The sequence below is a fragment of the Petaurus breviceps genome, unplaced genomic scaffold, assembly GCF_028583685.1.
Source record: "Petaurus breviceps papuanus isolate PSGF00001 unplaced genomic scaffold, PetGlider_PUasm1.0 115, whole genome shotgun sequence".
NCBI lineage: Eukaryota > Metazoa > Chordata > Mammalia > Diprotodontia > Petauridae > Petaurus > Petaurus breviceps.
The window spans coordinates 7,956,886-7,981,249 of NW_027185612.1; the positions used below are offsets into that span (position 1 = coordinate 7,956,886).

At 35.3% G+C, this 24,364-nt stretch overlaps 1 protein-coding gene and 1 long non-coding RNA gene across 9 annotated transcripts in view; both read left to right on the forward strand.

Annotated features, from left to right (window-relative positions):
• The window catches only part of LOC138158349 (uncharacterized), a 1,179,890-nt gene that overhangs the window by 159,786 nt on the left and 995,740 nt on the right, over nucleotides 1-24,364 (forward strand). The gene's annotated exons all lie outside the window — the stretch shown is intronic.
• RBM33 (RNA binding motif protein 33) overlaps nucleotides 1-24,364 on the forward strand; it is a 173,129-nt gene that overhangs the window by 35,843 nt on the left and 112,922 nt on the right. For 6 of the 8 annotated variants that reach the window (XM_069084477.1, XM_069084429.1, XM_069084437.1 and 3 more), the window contains exons 3-8: nucleotides 1,716-1,764; nucleotides 4,521-4,597; nucleotides 6,272-6,584; nucleotides 10,299-10,415; nucleotides 20,146-20,317; nucleotides 23,394-23,602. In XM_069084477.1, coding sequence (XP_068940578.1) covers nucleotides 1,716-1,764; nucleotides 4,521-4,597; nucleotides 6,272-6,584; nucleotides 10,299-10,415; nucleotides 20,146-20,317; nucleotides 23,394-23,602 — 937 coding nt within the window. The remainder of the gene's footprint in view (nucleotides 1-1,715; nucleotides 1,765-4,520; nucleotides 4,598-6,271; nucleotides 6,585-10,298; nucleotides 10,416-20,145; nucleotides 20,318-23,393; nucleotides 23,603-24,364) is intronic. The other 2 variants (XM_069084466.1, XM_069084493.1) reach the window with 1 other exon arrangement.

A 24,364-nucleotide genomic window follows, 5' to 3' on the forward strand; every position in this document is an offset into this window, starting at 1 on the left:
TGCTCTCCCTCCTTCTCAGCTGAGAACCTTGCCACATATTTTACTGAAAAAATTGAGGCTATTTCCTGAGAGCTTCTTCTTTTCTTCTCCTCATCTCACATAACCCAGATGTTTTCTTCCACTGTCTCGTCCTTCACTGCTGTCATGAAGAAGTAGCCCTCATCCTTACTATGGCAGGCCCTGTCTTTGTGCACAAGGGATCATATTCCATTCCATCCTGTCATCTCAAGCAGATTGCCCCCTTCATCATCCTCATCCTCTCAGTCTTCTTTAATCTTTCCTTGTCTACTGGCTTCCATCCTATATTTATCCTCAAAAAAAACTCTCCCTCGATCCATTCCTGCTAGCTTTTGTTCCATATCTCTTCTCTCTTTTGTGACTGAACTCTTTGTGAAGACTGTTTATAACCAATGCCTCCACTTCCTTTCCTCTTGGTCTCCTTTTAACTCTCTACAGTCTGACTTGCAACTTCATTATGCAACTGAAACTACTGTCCCCAAAGTTACCTGTAATGTCTTACTAAAAATCTAATGACCTTTTCAATCCTCGTCTTTTTTTTTTAAACTTTGCAGCTTTTGAGACTCAGTCACCTCCTTTATACACTCTTCTTATTAGGTTTTCATGACATTACTATATCCTGGTTTTCCTACTTATCTGAATGCTCCTTCTGAGTCTTCTTTGCTGGATCTTTGTCTTAAATCATTCCCACTAAAAGTTGGTTTCACCAAGGGCTCCATCCTGGTCCTTCTTCTCCCTCTATACCATTTCTCTTGATGATTTCATCAGCTTCCATGGATTCAGTTATCATCTCTATGCTGTCTAACTTCATAACTTGTATCACCAACTTCATATTAGGCATCTCAAACTGTGACCCATAGACATGCCCCAAACTGAACTAATTACATTTCCTCTTCAGACTTCTCTGTCTTTTCAGTCACCCAGACTCATAACCTGAGTATCTTCTGTGACTCTTCACTTTCACTACCCATATCCAGTCTTTTGCCAATTTCTGTCAACTTTACTTTCTTAAAATTTTCTTAATGCACACCTCCATTTTGTCTTAACATTATCTTGCCCTCTTCCAGTGGTGCCACCACCTTGGTGCAATGAAGGTGTGGGCAAAAATGAGCAGTTCTTACATTTCTATGTTCAGACCTTAGAGATAGCCGATCTAGTCACTGTCCTCATTTTATACACGTGGAACCTTTGACCAAGAATAAATTGCCTAAATTTATTCTGTTGCACAGAGCCAGGACTAGGAGGAAAACTTGATTCCTAACTTGTATCTTTGTATTGTACTATTAATGCTGCCTATCCTTTCCCTAAAATGTGCAACTACTGTACATTTTATATGTATGCCAACAAGTCAGTCAATCACCATTTATTATGTGTATTAGTATACATTATATACCTAACAGACTTTATACACACATATGTAGGTATATATAGGGGTGTGTTTACATATGCATTTACATGTGTATGTATGTATGTGTGGATATATACACACATGCACCTACCTATACTCATGAGGAGAGGTGAAAGATGAGGAAAGAAAATCTATAAAATATGTCCAAATAAACTTTGTAAAACCAGAACCTCTGTATAACCCAGTGGTTAAGTCTTATTATATAATGATGCTTTATATAATAAAAACTATAGTGTCTTGAGATGTTTTATTATAGAAATAGATTATTGACTTGCTATTTTTCCCCCAGTGAACTTGAAGATGATTTGCTTGGAGAAGATTTGCTGTCTGGCAAAAAGGTAAGAAACAAGTATTCTTTTTGCAATGAGTCCTTGAAGTTTAACTTCTTTAAATTATGAGAATCATTGTGCCATAAGGATAGAGGGTTGCCCTTGAAGTCAGAAAGGGATCTCTGCTTTTTCCTAGCTATGTGACTCTGGGTAAGTCATTGATCTCCTCTTCTGTGTCATAGACAGCTTAAAAGTCTGAGTTACAGAAAATTACTTAACCTAATTTGTTAAAGGGAGTTTAATCATTGGCAGCTCCCTACCCTGATGAAAACACAGATCTGGACTCCTTTTCCCCCAAACAAAACTCCTTAAGTCATACTGTAATATTGTATGTAAAGCATGCCTTCATGAAAAACTATTTGTAAAACTAAATTTGAAGTATTAACTAATTTTGTTTTTTAACAAGGTTACTAGAATGAAAAGGAATATTTCTTAGATATAGAAAAATCCCAGCAAAGCATTTGACAGTGTCTTTCACTATACCATACTTTTGGACAAAATGGATATATTTATCCTCATGTGTGATAGCATATAGATTTGGAACTGGGTGAACAAGGAGTCATAAAATATCTAACTCTGCACATTTGACTCTCAAATGAACTCTTGATTCTTCTTGTGAATCCTGCTTCTTCCTACATTTTGAGCTGTTTACTGTATGTTCCATTGGCATCTTAAACTCAATGTTTGGGATCCCAAAACAGATATTTCTTATCTCCCTGAAACTTAACATTTCTTTTAAGGGGGATCATCTTTTTCCTAGTTACATTCATAACTTAAATTCACTATTATCTTTGTTTTTTCTCTTCTCCCTCACCCTCTATATGTTGTCAGTGCTTTTAGGGGGTTCTTCGGTATCTTAAGGACTATATCCCTTATCGATGTAGGAACCGTGTCGAATATAGTATAATCTTGCATGATTCGCTCCTGTGAACCCATGCTGGCTTTGAGTGAACATTGCCTTGTTTTCTGAGTATTCACTTTGTTGGAAATGCCAAGTTGGAAATCCTAAACACAGTTAATAACAAAAATCTGATGTCAAAAAAAGTTTAAGGAGAAATCTAGAGTAATTGGACACCTTCTGGCCAGACCTTTTGGAAGGAGGAGTCCTGGATACAAAAGCCAAGCAAGTTTTATACATTAGTTTGGTGCAGACAATCCCTTCAGAGGGTTGATTGGTTTGTTCTGTTCTGGGTACACCTCTCCATTATCATACATTGTTACTGAGGCTCAAATTCTGTTACATACATAATACATGAGGTTCATTGAGCAAGCACAGTAACAACCTCAGAATACTGTTCCTACTGTCTACCCCCTCTTCCCTCACTGGTCTAACCTAGGTGTGTCCTTATCCGAGTCTGAGTGTCCCAAGGCCACTGTCTGCTTTCTAATTGGTCAAATCCACCTGCTGTTGCAAGCGTCTTTTTATTTTACTTTATCTCACTTCTAGTATTCTCTAGAAGTTCTATGGGAACTGGGAATCCAACTTCTTCCCAAGGCTACTGTCTCAACTCTTCCCAAGACTACTGTCTGGTCTGCTAACCTTACTTTTATCGGTAGCTTCATTTCAGCAATTTTGCGGTCCTGTGGAAACTTAACTTTTTGCTGCTTCTCACAACAAACAACCCCTTTTATAATATATTCTAAAAATTTGGACAGAAAATCATTCTAATACAAGTGGGAGAAGGCAGCAGATAATGAGGGATAAAATTCCTAAATATTAGAGATATGTTCCAAAACAGTTGAGTCATTACCTCAATACCCATTTGCTCAATCTTGTCTTCTATTTGTATAGTGTCTTAGGAGCCCTCTCCAGTTGTACAATCACTATCCTAGTTCAAACTTGTATCACTCTTGGCTGGACTATTTAATAACTTCCTAACTGATTCCTCTATTTCAGGTTTTTCCCATCTACAATCCATCTTTCACAGTGCTACCAAAATAATCTTGTTAAGGTCACATCTGACCATCCCATTTCCCTGTTCAAAAACGTTGGGTTATTGTCTCTTTATTTAGAGACCCCAAATCTGGCTTCAACTGTCTTTTTCAGCCCCATTTGTACAATTGCCTCACACAATCCTGAAATGTATTTTCCTCATGACCATATTTTAGAATCCTTATCTTCCTTTAGACTAGACTCAGCTATCAACTACAGCTTCCTATAGCCTTTCCTAATCTCCCTATTTTTCCCTCCCCTTTCCAAACTGCCCCATCCTGTCCTTCTTAATAGGTTGTGTTACATGTATTTGTGTATGTGCTTAGTCTCATAAAATAGAAATTAAAACTTAATAAGATTAAAGATTGTTTCATTTTGTCTTTTTTTTATTCTGAGTAGGCAGTTTCTTGTATGTGGGATAATAATTTTTGAATAGGTTTGAATTCCAACTTCATGTCTCAATATCTAGTTTCCTATGGAACCTAGAAATTTGTCTAGGCAATTAGCTGGCATACTATATAGAGGTGTTTTAGTGCTGTGAAAACTGTGCTGGATCTGGTATCAGAGGTCCTAGGTTTATATATTCAAGCACTGCCATTTAGTGATCTTGGGAAAGTTGCTTAACTGGAAATGAAGGTCTTATTTGCTCATCCTTAAAATGAAGGGCTTGGACTTGATGACTTTAATTCTAAATCAATGGTCCTGTGATTTATATACCCCTATGACATGTTTTAATTGCAAAAGATTAAGAATGTGATTATTATAGATTGGTCATTTTCATAATGTTTCTTTATAGAAAGGACAAATATTAATAAAAATTGTTTTGATCTAGAATCAATCAGACTTGTCAGATGAAGAACTGAATGATGATCTTTTGCAGAGTGATAATGAAGATGAACTAAATTTCAGGTACCTTATAAAGCTCAGTTTGTTACATTTTCATTTAATTTGAGTGAAGAAAAGAGTACGTGTGTTTGTATGTGCACATACATTATATACTTAAAATTGCGTGCTATGTATTCATATAGTTAAAACTGCTTGAACAGTTTATTCTGATGATTGTGTCTAAATGATTTTTTATTTGTGTTTATATATTCTCTAACATATATATATATATATATATAGTCTGTATATTCATGTCTATGTAAGAATATCTAAAATAGGTAGTTTTTAAAAATAATGAAATTTTCATGTTGAATTACTTTTTTGGGATATTGATTGAGGATCAACAAACTTAGGAAATTTTTGAAAATATATATAAGATACTGTTGTTATAACCATTTAATATAAATTGTGACTAATGAACTTTGATGGCTCTTTTAACACTTTGTTTATTGTTTTAGTTTTATTTCAAGGATGAACATTTTGTAAATATTCCTTTGGATTCATACTTTGTTTTATTCTAGTCATTGTTATCTTGGAATCTCCTTTTTTAATCTGTTGAAATACTTTCTAGGTATCTATGAAAAATTGAATTTTAAGTATACTTTAGTAAAATGAATACTTGATTATTTGCTGCTTTTTTGTTAATTTTTAAAGGAAAAGTCTTTGGGCAAGAAATTGACATTCTGTTGCTAATATAGAAAAGTAAATCCAATATTTGTTAATAATCCTATGGGGTTTTTGTTCATTTTTGTCATCATGAGTATATTTTAAATCATACTTAACTGATATGGTTTAGTAGTTATTTGTTATTTTTTTTGCTTGAATATTAACATTGTTTTTTCAAGCCAAGTTGCTTTTTTTCTGAATTTCTTTGGTTTCAGAATTTTCATTGTTTAAATGGTATGTCAGTTCATCATATGGAGTTTAGTTATTCATATTTTTAAAGTATTAACTTATTTATAGGATTCTTTGAATTTGAAATGTGACTTTTTCTCCTACCTTAATAATTACTTGATGTTTATTTTTCATGATTTTTTGCATGAAATGATTATTTTATGCTTGCAATAATTTTGTTATCACAATGTTGAGTGAAATGAACAGATTTTCTGGGCTGAAGGTTATATTGATATTTTTAACCTTGGACATACTCAGAAATTCATTTTATTACAGGTAAGTTCTAAAACACTTGAAAGTTTGTAATAATAGATATACTAGAGAATTAGTTATCATGTGAATCTTATATTTAAAAAATTATGGTCAGAATATTTAAAATAAAAATATTTCTGTTAATAGAATAATATTATATATATTTATATTTCAGAATACTTGAAAACTGATGTAGTTTTAGCAATTTTGCTTACTTTTTATTCTGAAAAGTTAAAATTGCATTTATTTTTTCTGGCTACCACTAAGGATTTTTGCCATACATATCTGTTAGACCATCCATCTGGTTGATTTGTTTATCTTGATCAAATAGCCTACAACTGATGATAAACAGACAGAAAGAGAGAGTTTTATTGAATTATACAATACGTGAAACTTTATTTTAGGTCATTGCTTAAGGAAATAATCATTTGCCTTTTCATTGTATTAAATTCTCACTAGCTATGGTTTAAATCTTTGCAGCCAATAATTGATAAGCTTCTTGTGTTAGTGCCTAATTGTATGGTTCATTTTGTGTATGTTTGTCCATTCTAGTTCTCAGGGTGTCACAATTAGTCTTAACACTACATCTGGCATGGTTACATCATTTGAACTCTCCGACAATACTAATGATCAATCTGTAGAACATGAATCGGAATATGAACAAGGAGAGGATGAAATGATTTATCACAAATCTGATGGATCTGAATTGTATCCTCAAGACTATACTGAAGAAGAACAGTATGAAGGCCACGATACTGAGTTGACAGAAGACCAAATAGAATATGTTGAAGAACAGGGGGAGGAAGAAATTGACAATGATGAAGTGCTAGACATTGAAATCAATGAACCTCTAGATGAATTTCCAGTGAGTCTTTTTCTTTTGTACCTCCAAAGATAACATTTCTTTCCTTGCATAGGTTTTTAGACTGATTTGAAATCTATTTTCTTCCCTTGGGAGAGAGGGAAATTAGAGCTATTATCACTGTCTGCCAGTTTCTTTATCTAAGCTATGACAAAGTTTGTGTTGACAGCTTGTTTGGCGGTAGGTAATGCTTCTTTGTCATGCCTGAAAGCTGCTGAGAATCATGACCTTGAGGATTGTGTCCATAAGGAAGAAAACAGCTTTGTGTGGTGGAGATACACTGCCAATTGTTAGAAGTACTTAATGCAAAAGCTTTTATCCAGGCTTTAGACAAGATCTGATAAAGTCCTTCTAAGGTGAAAAGATTATTGACCTGCTAAAGACATCTTTAAGGTGCTAATATTCCAGAGTGATTGATGTCCTGCTCATTCATCTTTTTTTGTAACCGAGAACTGTCTAAAACAGAATAAAGAGATTGGAGGTTAGTTTAGAAAATGTCACACACCATAATTTGTTGTCTGTAATCAAGGTGGCAGAGATTGTGTTGATTTTAATTTTGGGAAAAGAAATACTTGTGTTTTTTCCTGTTCATATCAGTAAAGTTCAGTTATTTTCACATGTCTTATTGAGGTTACAAGGGAGACATATCTAAAAAAACAATTATGTGGAATATAACGTGAAAAAACAATAATCATATTTGTTGTAGAATCTTGCCTATTTTAGATCCTGCAAAAGTGGTCAGTTAGTTCAGTCCTCTATCTCCAGATAGTATTGAATTAGAATTGTTTAGGTGTAACCTGAGTTTTAAAAGAAGTTATGAGTGATTTTATTCTGTTGAGGTGGTATAGCCTATATATTTTGAATAATTGTGCTTAGTGTTTGACTCTTAATATGAAAATTTGCATATATTAAGGTTTGTTTACATGTCTTTACACAATGGTGGTTTTAATGATGAAACCTCAAAATGTTAGCTGGGTGTACATTGAGAAATGGAAGGGATAGTGAAAAAGGGAAAAAATGATAGAGTAGTGGTAGTGGGGATAGTGAAATTGATTGTTTCAGGGAATGAGTCAGTGGTTGTTGTGGATGAATGAGGGATGATGGGCAGAGGGGAGAGGAAGTAGGATTGCTGTTTGGGGGTGGAAGGGGTGGTGAGATGATCTGCAGTATCATTTTCTGGGCATCTGGAGTTCCTTTTGGTTTTGTGATGAATGGTTCCCTTTCCTTCTTGCTTCCCCCTCCCAATCTTTGCCTCAAAACTCCTTGTGACTGATCAGCTTTCTGTATGGCTTACTCCTCTTCCCTCATTGGCTATCTAGCTCTATTGCTGTCATCAAGACACCTTTTCTCTTCCTGAGTACTTAAAGGAAGCTAGTGTTGAATTTTTTCCCGGACCTGTAGTCATAGCTCTTGGATTGGAGTTTTAGAAATTGTGGTAGGAATGTACAAAGTACCTTGTGGTGTACATCCTTTTAAATTATTTTCTTAAAGGGGAGAGGGAAGAGAGCTATGGATTTCAACTCTGAGATCTTTTTAATGTACTAAATTATTTTATTGGACTAATTTTCTTTGTAAAATGAAGTTGTACTAAACCATAACCTTTTTTTTTGGTCTGGGCAAGCCTGTAGACCCCTTCTCAGAATATTGTTTGTTGCCTACATTCAAAATTGAAGGAGATGCTAAATATCAATTAAAGGTTAGTCAAGATAAAAATAAAGTTTTTTTCCCAGCCGCATTCACTGACCCCCTTCCATCCCCCGAAATCTTTCTACATTTACTTTCTAAAAACCCCTGTAGATGATCTCTGAAGGTCCATTTCCAGCTCTAAAACTGTATAATTCTTTACAGGGAAAGATAGAATTTTCAAATTGAGTATAACTTTCTTGCTGTTTGATTTTATGTAAAAGTGAATTCTGTTCACTTTTAGCATAAGAGCTATTGTCTTGACAATAAAATTGTCATAAGATCCTATATAAAGTAGTAAATTTTGAAGTTTTAAGCAATTTAACTGATTGTTTCACTAGCCTCAGAGTACCCTAACACTAATTTTATGTGCATCATAATTTTTAAAAATTGGCTTTTCTCACATTTGCCTTAGTTTATTATGTTTTGGGTTGTTGTTGGTGGGTTGTTTTTTTTTTGTATAGTACTTTATGGCAGTACACCAGATTTAGGAGTGAAATATATGCAACGTTTGCTTAGCAGTAGAAATATCCTGGTTGGGGAAGGGTGTGTGTAAAGTGCTATTTTATAGTAATGAAGAAAATTAATAATAGTGTTTTTCTATTAAATGATACCCTAATTAGGTGTGGTTTACATGGCAAAAGCAGTGATGGTTCTGCTGCTGAAGTGTTGTTCATTTTTGACATTTGCCAAGTGCTGATATTTATTTTGCCATAAAATCAGTAGAAGAAGGTTGACACTAAGCATTTAGGACAAGATGGAAACCCAGCATAATTAAAATTAGCAAAAGTTTGGGTATACTATTAATCAGTCAATTTGTGACTTATAGCTTAGGTTTTGGTTTTGTGTGGGATAACTAGTAATTACATTTATTAGTAAATGGGTATGGTGGTTAGATTTTCTGATCTTTTGCATATAAAATGTTATTTAGGATCTTAATTGCTATTAGCATGATATTTCAGGAAAAAAACTAACCGTGTATGACATTTTAGACAGAGAGAGTATTGGATTTTTATTTTATTGTGTTTATTTGTGGAGTTCCCAGCTCATTGAACTATTCCTTTATGTCTTAGCTAAAAATTTAATTTTATATTGTTTGTGTTAATCTGGATTTAGTTGGCAGTTCTGAAATTGTACTGGTCATGAATAACATCTAGTGGTATCCATTGTGATTAATTGGATGAGTTTAGTATTTTCTGGAAAGTGAAAAGAAAACTGAAAACCTGTGAATCAGTCTTGGGAGGTGGAAGGAAGAATTTTGTTCTATTAAGTACACTTATTTTCGATGTTGAAGAAACAAGACCAGTATTAGATACAGCTAATTCTCAGTTACTCAGGGATTAATTGCTTAGTTAATATATTGTTTAGGTTGCATACTTTTCCTCTCCTGTTATCTACCTATATGTCATTTTACTGTTCATTGAAGAGTGGCTAGGGACACCAAAGAGATTCACTATGCCAAGAGAGGGCAAAGGGGCAGATAGAAAAGAGTACAAGTAAAATTTGTCCATTTTTTTCTATAGTTATCAGTTTTGATTTTTTTAAAGCTGGAATGTGAGTTGAAACTAATGGCTAAAACAGGCATAAAGCCTTACACAGAGTAGGCTTTTAACGAATGCTTGTTGAACAGAATTGAATTTGTAGACTTGGATTATATTTATACAGGCACTTAAAAGTTGACTTCTAGTTTTCTTAATGTTTTCTTCATTTCTCAATGATAGCACTCAGCTTCTGTTTGAACAGAAAGAACTGACTTTTTCCCTTAGCATTGGACATGGAAGAAAAAGCATGAGTTGTTAAACAGGGTACTCTGGATATAAAAACTATAACATTATTTCAAAACTCATTGTTTAGGCAGCATGATATTATTCCTTTCATTTACTACCTATTTGGCATCGAATTTACATTGTTTGAACCTGGCTCTAGGTACATTATCCCCAGAAAAGTTTACTGGAATGACAGCATGATTCATGATGATAACGTGTTTAAAAAAAAAGATGCGTGAGAAAAACTTTTCTCTTTAATGGCTATTAGGATGAAGAATACATGCAGTCTTATGGTGGGCCGCAAGGAATGCAAGAGCAAGACTATGTGGCTGAAGATGAATTAGAGGAGATGGCTGATTCCCAAGCCGCTCCTGAATCTGAAGAGGTATTTTATTCATCTTTTAAGAAGGTCAAAGAGTTGCTCATTGTTCAGATTATAAGTAAAAACTTCTGTTTAGGATTAGTAAAAAACCAAACAAATAATAGTAAAAAAAAAAAAAAAAAAAGGTCTTAGTTGTCTGTGGAGCCTTCCAGAAATAAATTCTGAGGGCTGACCTTTTGAAAACCTAAGAGTTAACTTTTAGTACCTGAGTATTTTACTCAACTTTTAAAAAATCTAAAATACTTTAAAAACTTGCCATATAACTTTAGTGCCTTCTTAAAGCATACTAAGCATCATTTAATCTTTTTTTTTTGATTATTCAGGGTCATTGTTCTGTTAATAGTGATCCTGTAGATTTAGATGGTGTGAAACATTGACTAAATGGATACTAACCTCTTCAGTATCCCTGGAATTTTTTTAATGAGAGAGGGAAAAAGCCACAGAATTATTTTGTAGTCTCACATAATCATAGGATCATAGATAACATACCTCTTATCTAATTTATTAAAGCCATAAATCTTTTTGGACCAGAGCCATCCAAAAATATCCATTGATTGGATATTCAGCCTGTTCATTTATCACCAGGCCCTTTCTTTTCAGGTAGAGTTGTTTACCCAAAGCCAGAGTCCTAGGTGATTTAATTCAGGCATGTGCATTAAATGATACTGCTCCACAGCTTAGGTGATAAATTTTGCAAAGAATTTGGACAGCTACCACCTTTTAAGCTCTGGCATCATAAAGGGAAGGGGTGGATGTGTGTATTGGTCTATCTCTTTCTTCCTCTCATTCTCCCCCAGCCTGAGGTGAGCCACCTCTCTGCTTTTTGTGGTTTTAGAGAATTGTGTGTAGGCACTGAAGGGGTTAAGTGACTCACTATGACCATGTAGCTAGTGTGTCAGAACACTTAAACCCAGGTCTTTTTGACTCTAGGGTCAGCGCTGTCTTTTGTGCCATGATGCCTCTAGTATACAGTTTGCTTTTATTTAAGTTGGGTGCCTTTTATTTTTGACACCACATATGTCATTTCTCCATATTTGCTCTACCTGCTTAGCCCAGTCCTCTGAATTAAACCCTTTCTTGTAACAAAGAAAAAGAGTTAAGCAAAACTAAACAGGACAAGGAAATATGAAAGCCTATGCAACATATCTTATCCATAGTTCCTCACCATTGTATCAAAAGAAGGGAAATGTGTTTCATTACCTGGAAAAAATGAACTGGGAGCAAAAATTAAGGATCTGCTCTTTAGGGCTAAGCAGCCGCAACCAGTGCCCTTGAAGGCATGATGTTTCTGTTCCCTGCTTATGCTGGGAAGATGGGAATGAAGCACCCGTGTGTTACAGTAAAGGCATACCAGCCATTGGTGTCAGCAGTCTGAATGGTGTTTAGTATTAGAGTATATAATACAGTGGAAAGGCTATGTTATAATGAATGTTCAGCAGGATTCTGTAGCCTTTCCAGCATTGTATTCACAAGCAGCATGCCAGTTAGATGCTTTATTAGGATGCTCTGTGCTTTTGGCAACCCTTTCAATAAAAGGTGAAGGGCAGAATTGTAAGAAGATTATGATCAACTTAAGAGAAAGAGAACATTTTTTTTTGTACTTGACCTAGAAAAGGACGAGCACAGAAGAATATTGACGGTTTACTGTGTAATTTTTTTCTCCCTTTGGTTCTGATAAGCAGATAATGAACATGTCTTTTCTCAGTAGAGAGATGGGGGACTGCCCACTAGTAAAGTTGTATACATACCTTTACTTTAGTCTTCACCCTTTTAACAAACCTTGCTCAAAAGCTTTCTCTTTCTGGAAGCCTTCCTCAATCCCTGATAACTTCCCACCCCTACCTACCAAGTTGTCTTAATTGTCTGTCTTTTTTGACTGCCCCTAACAGTGTCCCTAACCTCTCTCCTTCATGTTCTACCTCAAGCATTTTTCATCTGTTTGTGCTACAGTTTTGGGTAGGTGTTTGTGGATCACCCGACTACACTACAAATTCATTATAATTCAGCAACCATTAAGTGCCTACATTATGCAAGGCACTTTGCTAGATGATGAAAAATACCCTACTTTCCTTAGCTGTCATTGATTCTTGGTACTTTTTTCTGATGTTTAGAACAGTGCTTTGCATGTAACAGATGCTTCATCTATTTTAAATGAATTAACGAATGTTCACAATTATTCTAGGTACTTTTGGGAATAGAAGAGAAGCATAAAATGCTTTTTGTGGTTTTATGCCTATTGTTTGGTCATAGTTTTGGGTGGTGGCTTACTTTTGGATTTTGGTATTAGGTTGACCCTCATCTTTTAAGGAAACTTTATGTATGTAACTGGTAGTCTTATGCTCTGCATTCACTTGTATTTTTGGTGTCTATAGTTCTTTTGTCTATATACCTTAATGTCTGTCATGTAACACTGATGAATCATCCTTTGTGTTCCACCTAAACTAGAGGCCATGGTTTATTTGAATAGTTTTAGTAGTCATTGATACTCTTCTTATTACTTTTCTGAAGCATGGAATCTCATGTAGAATTTCAGGCACTAGCAGTATAACTTGTTTGCATTAAAAATCAATCAACAATCCTTTATTGAGTGTGTGAGAGAGAGGAAAAAACCACAGGAGATGGAGAGAGGTGTAGTAGTAGAAGACAACTGGCCTCAAAGCCAGGAAGTCCTGGGTTCTAGACTAGCTTCTGACACATATTTCTTTTGTGACCCTGGACAACTTAACTTTTCAGGGCTTTAGGCAACTTTGGAAACTGTAAAGTTGCAGAGAAGGTGCTTATTTGGCATTGGTTGAGGGGGTTCCTTCACCTGGCAATTCCCTATACCAGTGAAATCACAGGGCTAGCCCTATATTCCTATAGCTATATGTATAGAGGTGGTAGAATTATAACATTTAAACATGATATATGTTTTTTTTTTAATTACTGTGTTTATTTTAAACTTTTTCTTCAAAGAAACTTAAAAAGGGCTTGCTGATATACTCTTTAGGAAAAGTAGTGTAACCTATTCTTAGATGCCACTTTTTTTTCATAGCAACACTGTCTCTTTGTATCTTTCATATATCTTCAACTTTATTTTTCATCTCTCCTAATTTCAGTTCTGCAAGAAGTAAATGGTAAATGAAATTCCATTTTGCAGATTGGAAAATTGAAAAATAGAACCTAAGTGTTTTGTTGGATTTGAGTGAGTTCTCTTTCCTTTTAGACTTGGTTTTCATGGTTAAAGCAACAACCTTTTTAGGGTCATCACCTAAATAGCTTCAGATACTATATTTAGAATTTAATTTAAATAACTATTATTTTTAAGTTAACTGTAGTTGTTGAATACCTTCTTCAGTGAGTTTTCCTAAGAATCAATCAACAAGCATTTATTAAGTTCCTACTATTGCTATACTTGACTGGGTTTTGGGGATATGGTGCAAAAGTGGAAGAATACTCCAAGGAGGGTATATTAAATTAGAAATGAAAATTTAAAAACTACATTCTGCTCTTAAAGTTTATTTTCCTTTTTCAAAATGTAGCACCAGTTCACTGTCTCTTAACCTTCCCAGGGCATCTCCTCTCCTAGTTGGAACCAAATTCTTTGTCTTAGTATAGGGCTTTTAATAAATTTTCATATGGCCTCATCTGAAAACCAGTTGAAATGTATAAATGCTTTGTGCTAGAATCACAGTTCAGCAATTTTAAGTCTAGGCATTAACATTCACTCCATTACTTTCCTTCGTTAATGTTAGTGTAACTAAGGCTTAGAAGCTTGGTTCTTAAAAAAAGCTGGCAGCTTCTTACTCAGTCAAAGGAATCCTAGGTTCTACTCCAGAATCTGACCAACTACCATGGGAACACATGTAATGCATAGGCTTCATATGTATGGGACACCCATGGAAGGCCTCTCACACTGCAGCCTTACATATCTGCCTGCTTGGTGAAGTCATGACATTATGCTCCTTGGGCATGGTGGGGGGTCTTGCCAGGTGTTGCTTCACTTTGATCTCAAGTGCCTATGAATGGGTAATTAGCCAATGGAAGTTATTGAATAATGATTACTTTGACCGACGTTTTGTTGGTGAATAGGAGATATCTTGAGGAAAATGACGGCATCAAGGACAGGTTTATTAGTATAGGTTCAACCTGTTCTTTTATGTAGACTGGAGGGAAGAGTCAGGAGGGAAAGATGATAAGAACAACAATAACTAAGTTATATAGTACTTTAAGATTTGCAAAGCACTTTACAAATAATATCTCATTTTATTCTCATAGTAACCTTGAGAGGTAGGTGCTATTATTACCCTCATTATACAGATGAAGCAGATAGGTTAAGTGACTTGCCCAAGGTCACCTAGCTAGTAAGTATCCGAGGTCAAATTTGAACTCTGGGCTTCCTGACTCCAGACCTAACACTATCTGCTACCACATAACTGCACCTAAATAATACTTATATAGCACTTTAAGATTTGAAAAGTGCTTTATAATCTTATTTTATCCTTACAACAACCCTGAGAAGTAGGGGCTGTTAATTACTGAGGCAGCAGTGGTTAAGTGACTGACTCAGGGTCACTGCTTGTATCTGCGGCAAGATTTGAAATCAGGTCTTACTCATTCTAGGTTCAGCACTCTATTCACTGTACCATGTGGGTACCTCCTTTGGCAAGAAGGAAGACCACCTTTTCCATTTGGGCTGTAGGTAAGGAAGAAAAGGTGAATAAAGATCTTGAGAAATAAGTAAAAGGATTGCTGTGCATTGGTGAGAACCTACATGAGGTTAACAAAAATTTGTGGTCAAGAATCCAGGTTTTCTGATTTTTACATTCAGTATTCTTTTCACAGCTACCTTACCTACTTGCTCTGGTTTTAAATTAGCAGTTTGACCATAAGTATTTGAGCTTTTCAAGAATTTTAATTCTTAAGATTAACTTCTTTGCATTGTGTACAGGTTCTTATTGCAGCTTCTTTTTGTTTGTTCTTTGATTGGGGGGAGGGAATTTCATTATTTCTGGGTAGGAGGGAAACTGATTCTTTGAGATGTGACCAACATATTTTCCTAAATATGTAAGTATTTGAGATGTTAATATAACTAAATTTGTATTTAATATACAGCGAATTTGTTTGTCTTCTGTATTTATCTGTAGCTACAATAGATAGTGTTTGTAGATGCTTCAGGTTGTGTTTGGAAAATTGACCTTTTGTACAAGAAAAAGCATGAGAGAGGAAAAAATACAATTGAAAAAGAACTGATTTCTGTTAGTGGTATGTCTGAGCTATCCCTTTTATGCCTACATTCTGTGAAAAATGAGTTTTTTCTAAGAGAAAGAATTTTAAATTGGTAATGGAATCATTTGGTAGTCTTTATATAAAAGACAGTTGTAGAGAAAGTGGTTTGATTAGTTTCTAAATGTTTTGTTTTTTCAAATGAATATATACCTTATATTTGTAACTTCCTAACTAGTAGAACAAAATTATAGACATGCTATTCTTGCAGATACTTCAACCAGTGGTGATAATTCTTTTGTCATATTGCAGTACTGAGATGCATTGTGTGGTGGTGTTCATGTAGTAAAATTTATTGTGATGCAAAAGAGGATTTTTGTTTGTCATAAAAATTGATGTAATTGAACAAAATATATGAAAAAGTACTAAATTTAAATGAATAAAATTTGAATAGGCAGGATTCATTTGAGAAATATTTCTGAGGAATTGTTGATAAAAGAAAATATAATTTCAGTCTAATCTCAAAATAAAAATTAAATGTACTTTAAAATCTTTTCTAATTTGTTAGTTAATTGAATCTATATAATCAGAAAAACTCGTGATTTTTCTGGTTTTCAAATGGTTTCAATTTTGGGGATTTATAGAAAATTTATATGGGGGTAGTGAGTCAGTAAACTGTTGCTTTTGTTGCTTTAATTAAATTTTTTTCAATCAGCAAAAATCTTATTTTCCTCTCCCCATATATTCCCACTGTGAAAGGAAAAAAATCCTGTGTGTGTGTGTGTGTGTGTGTGTGTGTGTGTAACAACAAAAATTCCCATTTTGGCCATCTCCATTAAAAAAATGTCTCAGTTTACACTCTGAGAACTTCATTTCTTTGTTAGTAGGTGGGTAAGGTATTTTATCAGGAGTCCTCTGGAATTGTGGTTGGCTATTACAGTGATTAGGACTCTTAAGTCTTTCATAGTTTGTCTTAGTAATAAATTGTATAAATTTTTCTCTTGGTTCTGCTCACTTCACTCTGTATCCATTCAAGTCTTTGTTTCTCTAAAACTGTCCCCTCCATAATTTATTAATAGTATTCCATCTCATTTAATCCTATAATTCATTCAGCCATTCCTAAATTTATCTGCAGCCTTCCACTTTCCAGTTATTTGCCATCACCAAAAGAGCTGCTATTTTTTTTCCTATCCTTAGGGCTAATCTTTCCCTTAATCTGCCCTTGTTATTCTCTCCCCCTCCCCCCATTCCTCTTCTCCCCTTTCTTCCTTTTCCCTCCTCTTGTCCTGTCTAATGACATGTATTTCTGTACCCAATGTATGTGTGTGTGTGTGTGTGTGTGTGTGTATTCTTTCCTCCTTTGATCATTTCAGATGAGAGAAAGGTTCAGATGTCACCTGCTGCTCCCACCCTTCTGCTTGGTTTATGTAGACTTTTGCTGCCCACCTCAAATATGAGATAATTTTCTCCAACCTTTCTCTTACCCCCTATTCTTCTTCCCCTCTGCTTAAGATCATCAAGGCAAAAGAAGAACTCCTAGGTTCTCTCCAGTTAGACTCCTTTTATGGCCCTGGAGACTGATCATCACCCTTGAACACTACCTCTAGCTAGGCATGGGTCTCCTCTTTAATCTGCCCTGCATCTTTGATCCAGACCTGGTCACAAATCTTGTGCCTTAGTAGATAATCTTTGAGTTTCTGTGCCTGAAAAAAAAACCTCATTTTCTAGGGATTTGACTTCTTTTAATGAACTTTCCTGAACTTGGCAAGGCTGGCCTTTTCATGACAAAAAAAAATGTAAAATGCATATTAAGTAGTTGATTTGAGAATAGTTTGAATTGGAAGCCATGATCATTAAGAGACAGTATGCTTCAATCCAAATTATTCCTTCATTTCAATAAGTCTTTATTAATATCTACTATGTCCTAGGCAGTGGGGATACAAAGATGAAAACAAGCCTCTTGAGATACTCTTGCTGACAGGTTGGAGAGCTATGGATAATAAATTTAGGAATCATGTAATTTAGTTGATTCCTTTTACTGAAGTCCTGAAAGATTAAGTGACTTGTCCAGAGTCATACCAGTAATATGTAGCAAAAGCAAGGTCCTCTTGAGTCCCAATCCAGTGAGCTCTTTCCAGTATACCAGAAGTGGATGTGAGTACAATTAGAGGATTTGAAACTGTGTGGATTATTGGGCCCAGGTGATTAATGAATTCTTTTCTGGTAGATTGTCCTGGTAACCTCTCCTCAACCATGTCCTGTTTATTCTCTTTATCAGTGATTTGCTTTTTTTTAAATCTCTGCAGCATCTTTTGCTTCTGTCCCCTTCTTTTCATTTACACAGCTACTACCTTCCCTCAGTTGACACACTCTTATCACCTACCAGCTGAACTGTTGTAGTACCCCTTCTCATTGGCTTCCCTGCCTCAGGTCCCTCCATACTGTAGTCTGTCCTCTAATCTAACTATACACACAGTTGCCTGTCTACCTGTGCTCTTACCCTACTTGATAAAACTGAGTGGCCCCCTGTACCTAAACTGCTCTCACTTTTGAAGCCCTTCACAAACTTTCTGTCCCCTTCCTGCCTTTCCAGCCTTATTCTTATTCATGGACTTTATGGTCAAATCATACTGGCTTCTTAGATTCCTTGTATATAACATTAACATCTCTGTGCCTTTGTAAGGCTGGGCCCACTTCCTTTAATGTTCTCATTTCTCTCTGCTGCTTCTTAGAATTCTTTTTTTTTTCTTTTGAGACTTAACTTAAACATTGCCTTCAACCCAGAGGCCTTTCCTGATACCTTGCCTTACTAAATTACCTTGTATCTGTTTTGCATATGCCTGTATATACTTCTTTGTATACTCATGCCCAGTTCAGTGCCTGGCACAGAGTAGTTAGCATTGAGTCAGGATTACCTCTGTTCATGTCTCAGAGTCACTGTGTGGCCCTAGACAAGTCACTTAATCTCTGAGGCTCAGTTTCCTTGCCTGCAAAATGGGGATAATATAATTCCTACCTCACATGGTTGTTGGTGAGGCTTAAAAAACGTTTTGTTGTTGTTCACTTATTTCAGTTGTGTCTGGTTCTTTGTGACCCCATTTGGAGTTTTCTTGGCAAAGATACCAGAGTGGTTTTCCATTTCCCTCTCCAGCTCATTTTACAGATGAGGAAACTGAGGCAAACAGAAAGAAGTGCCTCCCAGAGTCACACAGCTAGTCATTGTTTGAGGTAGAATTTGAACTCAGCTCTTCCTGACTCTAGGCCCAGTGCTCTAGCCAGTACATCACATACAACGTACCCTTTGTATTCCAGCTAAGCTTACTTCCATATTCTTCCTCACATAATATTCCATTTCCTGTCTCTATGCCTTTGCAGTTTTCATCTCCTCCTAGAACATGTGACTTCCTCATTTTAGCCTTTTAGAAGCTCTGGCATCCTTTAATATTCATCTCAAAGATTGCTTTTTCCTTTCCCTTCACCAGCTGCTAGTTCTTCCCTCAATTATCTTTTATTTGTTTTGTATATGCTTACATGTATATATTGTGTCCTCCAATGGAATAGTTCCTTGGGGGCCGTTTTCTTTCTTTGTGTCCCCAGAATCTAGCACAGTGTCTAGCACAGCAGATATTTAATAAATGCTTCTTGATTGATTGATTAGCTACCAAGCACATAGGGTCAGAGAACTGTACCTGGAAGGTACCTCTAAAACCCTATAATCTAACCTCTTTGTTTTATAGATGAAGAACTTGAGATCCAGGAAAGTTAAATGTCTTGCCCAAGGTCACATAGTCAAATGTCATTCTCTCATGCTTACTGTCTATCTCCATGTCTAAAACATTTGCAGCTTGGCAGAACCCCTCTAGGCTTGAATTTCATTGACATAGTTTTTGACAGCATTGGCTCAGTTGTATCCTTACTTTGATGTTGTATTATTGTTGGGTTTGTGCCTGCACACACATGAAATCTTAATTTTAGTAGTCTGTAGTACCCTGGTAATCCAAGAAGAGAGAGATAGGATGGTGGTAGAGGTCATGGAATTTTAGTATAAATGCTTAACAGGGAAATTACGGGAATGTTATTCTTCAGGGGAAGGATACAGGTTAACAGTATGCCACAATTATAGCATTACAAATAATTGTTGGGATTAAATTTTGTTCTCAGTGTTCCTTGAACTGGGGTTTAGGACTTAGGTAGGGTTGACATAAGACAATTCCAGGATCCTATTTTGGATTCTAGAATCTACTTTTCAGAAGTGTAGCCAGGTGTAACTCTTATTTTAATAGAAAATGGGTAACAAGTATATTATTTGGTCACTATATTTCTCTCAAAAAGCTCACTTTTAAAGTTTTAGAGACTGCTTTCCTATACTAGATTCCATGTTTAACATGTGCTAAAAATGGGGCATTTTCCAGCTTGCGCCCTTCATAAGTAAACATAAATTTTTATTACCTTTTGAAAATCATAAAATATTTAATATGAATTGGTATTAGTTCTTTGTATTTAAAAAAATATTCTGTTTATAATGTAGGGAGCTATTGAAACTCTGGAACTACAAAAGGAAATTAAAGAGGAATCTGATGAAGAGGAGGAAGATGATGAAGAATCTGGACGACAGCGTTTCAAAACTGAGCGAAAAGAAGGAACAGTTATTAGGCTCTCAGATGTTCCTAGAGAGAGAAGAAACATTCCAGAAACTTTGGGTAATATTTATTACCTACCTTCCTTCCAAGATTGTTGTGAAGTCAGTGAATTAATATGTGTTAAATGCTATATAAGTGATAGCTTCTGCTAGCTTGCAAAAAAGACCTCCGAGCTATGAACGTTATTTAAAGTTTTCAGTTTTTTCTTTTGTTAAACAAGTTATATATATTTAGTAAACAAATTTTGGTGAAAATTATTTGCATGTAAACATAATTTACATTCATTGGAACATTTAAAAAAAATGAATAGCACTGTAACTTTGTTGCACATCCCTTTGCTTTAAAATCTGGACATAGTTCAGAAAACATTTTAAAGTGAAATTAACATTTCAGTTGAAGTTACAAATGTAATTTCCATCCTGTCACATTTTGGTGACCTTTGTGACAGCTTGTCTCAATTGGAGGAAAGCATTCTTACTTGCTGATTAAAGATGTCATTTGAAACCATTTTATTACTAGCGATAGTGAAATTAATCTTGACACTTAGAGCTACTAGAAAAATAATTGCTGATTCACTGCATAAACTGTATATGAACCAATTCTGTAGTTAAGATTTTAATAAAATTCTATGCTGTTTAAAAATAGATGAAATATTCTGAAGCGTAATATCAAGATATAATTTCTGCAGGTTGAGTAATGAGGACCCACAGAAACACTTTTAAGGAAATTCCCCTTCTCCCACCTCCACACTGTCTTGACAGGTTTATTTTCTTTTAGTTGTTTTTTTGTTTGTAGAAAAGTTTCCTTTACTTTCATGTAATCTCCTATATGCGTTGTCTGGTTATGAATTCTTCTAATCTTGGCTCTGAAAGGTTCTTTTTGTCCTTTAAATTTTTTTTTTTTAACAAGGGAACCTTTTAAATTTTGATCACTTACTTTCTTTGTGTTTATTGTGGCATATAGTGTTATATGCTTTCTACACCTTATTGCTTGCTAGCAGTTCTTATGAAAAGGGGAACTGGAATTCTTCCTGCAGAAGTTTATTCTTTTGGCTTTTTACAATGGATACTTTGTGTTTCTTTCTGGATCTTGATTATGCTATTTCTTTCCCCAGTCTCTTTTTCTGTTTTTGTTTTTTAATCCCTTCCAAATAGTTTTTTTTTTTAATATATATTTTTTTTTTAAGCAATCGGGGTTAAGTAACTTGCTCAAGGTTACACGGCCAGCCACCTCTGGGTGTGGTGCTTGAGTGTCTGAGCCCGGGATTCGATCTCCAGGTCGTCCCAACACTGGAGCCGGTACTCTTACTCGCTGAGCCACCTGGCCGCCCCTAAGCAATTGGGGTTAAGTAACTTGCTCAAGGTTACACGGCCAGGTGTTTCTGGGTGGGTGCTAAGTGTCTGAGCCCGGGATTCGATCTCCAGGTCTTCTCAACACTGGAGCCAGTGCTCTTACTTGCTGTGCTACCTGGCTGCCCCGCTTCCAAATAGTTTTGATGATTACTACTTTACAATATAGTATGAATTCTGAAAATAAGTTTCCCCCTTTATTTGTACTTTTTTTCTAAATGATTTCTCTTGAGATCCTAGACCTTTTTCTACCTCCAAAAGAATTTCACTATTTATCTAATTCTGTAAATTAACTCTTATATTCTTCTTTATTTTTCAAAAAACTGGGAGAGCAATTTATTTAGTTTAGTACCAGAAAAGATTCTGACTAGTACCATTCTTCAAAGCAAACTGAACCTCATATGTTTTCTGTACTCTGAGAAAAGAGATGATTTAACAATTGAACTTCTCTTAAAAAGCACTTTTTTCATTAGGAACTACATCGTCAGCCATACTTCCAACATTTCAAAGTTTAGAGAACCAGAGTTGCGTATGAAATTATGAACCTTATGTATATCTTATTTTTTAAAATTCACATTATACATGGTGTCCCTAACATTGCTCTTTCTGTGTCCTTTTTTGAATTTCCTTTTGCTTTCTTCCATATAATTACAAATGTTTCATTGATGATTTTTTTATTGATACTTTAAAAAAAAAATCACTGTCACAATCTCCCCCTAATCCTTTGCTCTTAGCCCCCACCTTGTACTCCTCTCTTGGGATCAAAGTCTAATCAAATGAACCTGATTTTTGTGGTAATGATCATATCTGGAAATCTGTATCTCATTCTTTACCTAGTCTCACAACTTGTTAAGGGGGGGGAGGGAGAGAGAGAGACAGACAGAGACGCTTCATTCTGGAGTTTCTTGGTCATTGTGTTGTTCAGAGTGCTTAAGCATTTCAAAGTTGAAACAATTGAATTTCACTTAGGTTTGATGGTAAACACATTTATTTCACATTTCGTGGTTTTTATGAAGCAGTGTCTTGTGACCTATAACCTTGTTATATAGTGTAAGTTTTATCTACATCTTATAGAAGAGAAAACTGAGGTTCTCAGAACTTTAGTGAATTACCCAGATCACATTGCTTCTAAGTGGCAGAGCAGAGGCTTAAACTCAGTCATTTTGGTTCTTAAGTTCAGGACCCTTTTAATGACACCACAAGAACAAAGAATTATGTAATATTTTCACCAAAGTGTATGTCTCTTAGCAAATTTTAATTTGTCACTGAAAAGTTGCTGTTTGTCCTTCATTCTCAAAGATACCAGTGACATCAGCTGAGTGATGTCTTGACTTGCAAGTGAATTGGATATAAGTAAGGCAGAGCTAGGCAGAGTCTTCAGCCTAATTTGCTCCTCCAGAGTCACCATACTCCAATGGCAAGACATAGGTCAAGACGGACTGGCAATGGCTCCTGATGCAGTGAGAGACCTTGGCCTTTAAAGCTAAGATTTTCCTGGGTCTCATTTGTCTGAGGCAATGCACATTCAGTAGTTAAAGGCTAGATAGGAATTGAGGCAAAAGATGGCCTAGTTTGCCTTCACAAAAGAATCAACACTGAAAGGTAAACAAAGAATAAGCAAATTTTATCTTATTTCCTATGGCACTTTGCAGTACCAGCTTAATAGTTGTTCAGGATATAGCAGAGTATCATATGATGATCACCTACCCATTTCTTTCTTGTCTTCTCCCTTAGTTCCAGTATAGTCTTTTAGAAGATAGCTCACATGTATGCATCTTTTCATATAGAACTTTCAGCTGAAGCCAAAGCCGCATTGCTTGAATTTGAAGAAAGGGAACGGCAACATAAACAGGGACGATATGGTTCAAGGCGAGGAGGAAGGAGAGGAGGTTCTCTAATGTGTCGTGGAATGGGAGAGCAGAGAAGAGATAACAGTGAAAGAGGAAGAATAAAAGATCACAGGCCTGGTCTTCTACCTACACAGCCTCCTGTAGTGGTAACTTTTGAGGTTTTTTCATTTTCATAGAGTCGATACCTTAAAGAACAATATTTGTTTTGTGTACATCTGATTTACTTGATATCTTTTTGTTTGTGAGATTAATAAATTTGAGAAGTTGAAACTGATAGATATAAGCCTTCATGAGTGCATAACCAGTTAAAGTTTGAAATCCTAAAACACCATGCAAAGTGGGAAACGTTTTAATTTCTTTGACTTTACCATCTTTTGGTACAAGAGAAATCTCTCTTTAAAAGAATCTAATATTTCAGACTTTTTTATTGATTATTCCTTAGGTTACACAAGGATTCTTTGTTTTAGAAAGCATCCACTTCACTGTTCCTTTAAATAGCAAATTTTCCCATTAAAAAAGTTTTATTGATAAATAAATTTTTAATGATGTATTGTGTAATTGCCTTCTGAATATTCTTGGTTTCTTTATTGTGATAACCAATTTTTTTTTTAAAGCAATCAGGGTTAAGTAAATTGCTCAAGGTTACGTGGCCAGTTATTTTTGTGTGGGTGCTGAGTATCTGAGGCCGGAACCAATCCCAGGTCTCCCGACGCTGGGGCCGGCGCTCCTACTCACTGTGCCACCTGGCCGCCCCTGTAATAACCATTTTTTATTACATAAGATGATTAAGGGTCATTTTTTTCATATTTTTGTTTATTAAACACTTTTTGTCTATAATTTCCAGCATTATAACCTCACAAAATATTGTTGTACTTATTTCAAATAATCTTGTAGTTTTGAAGAACTGA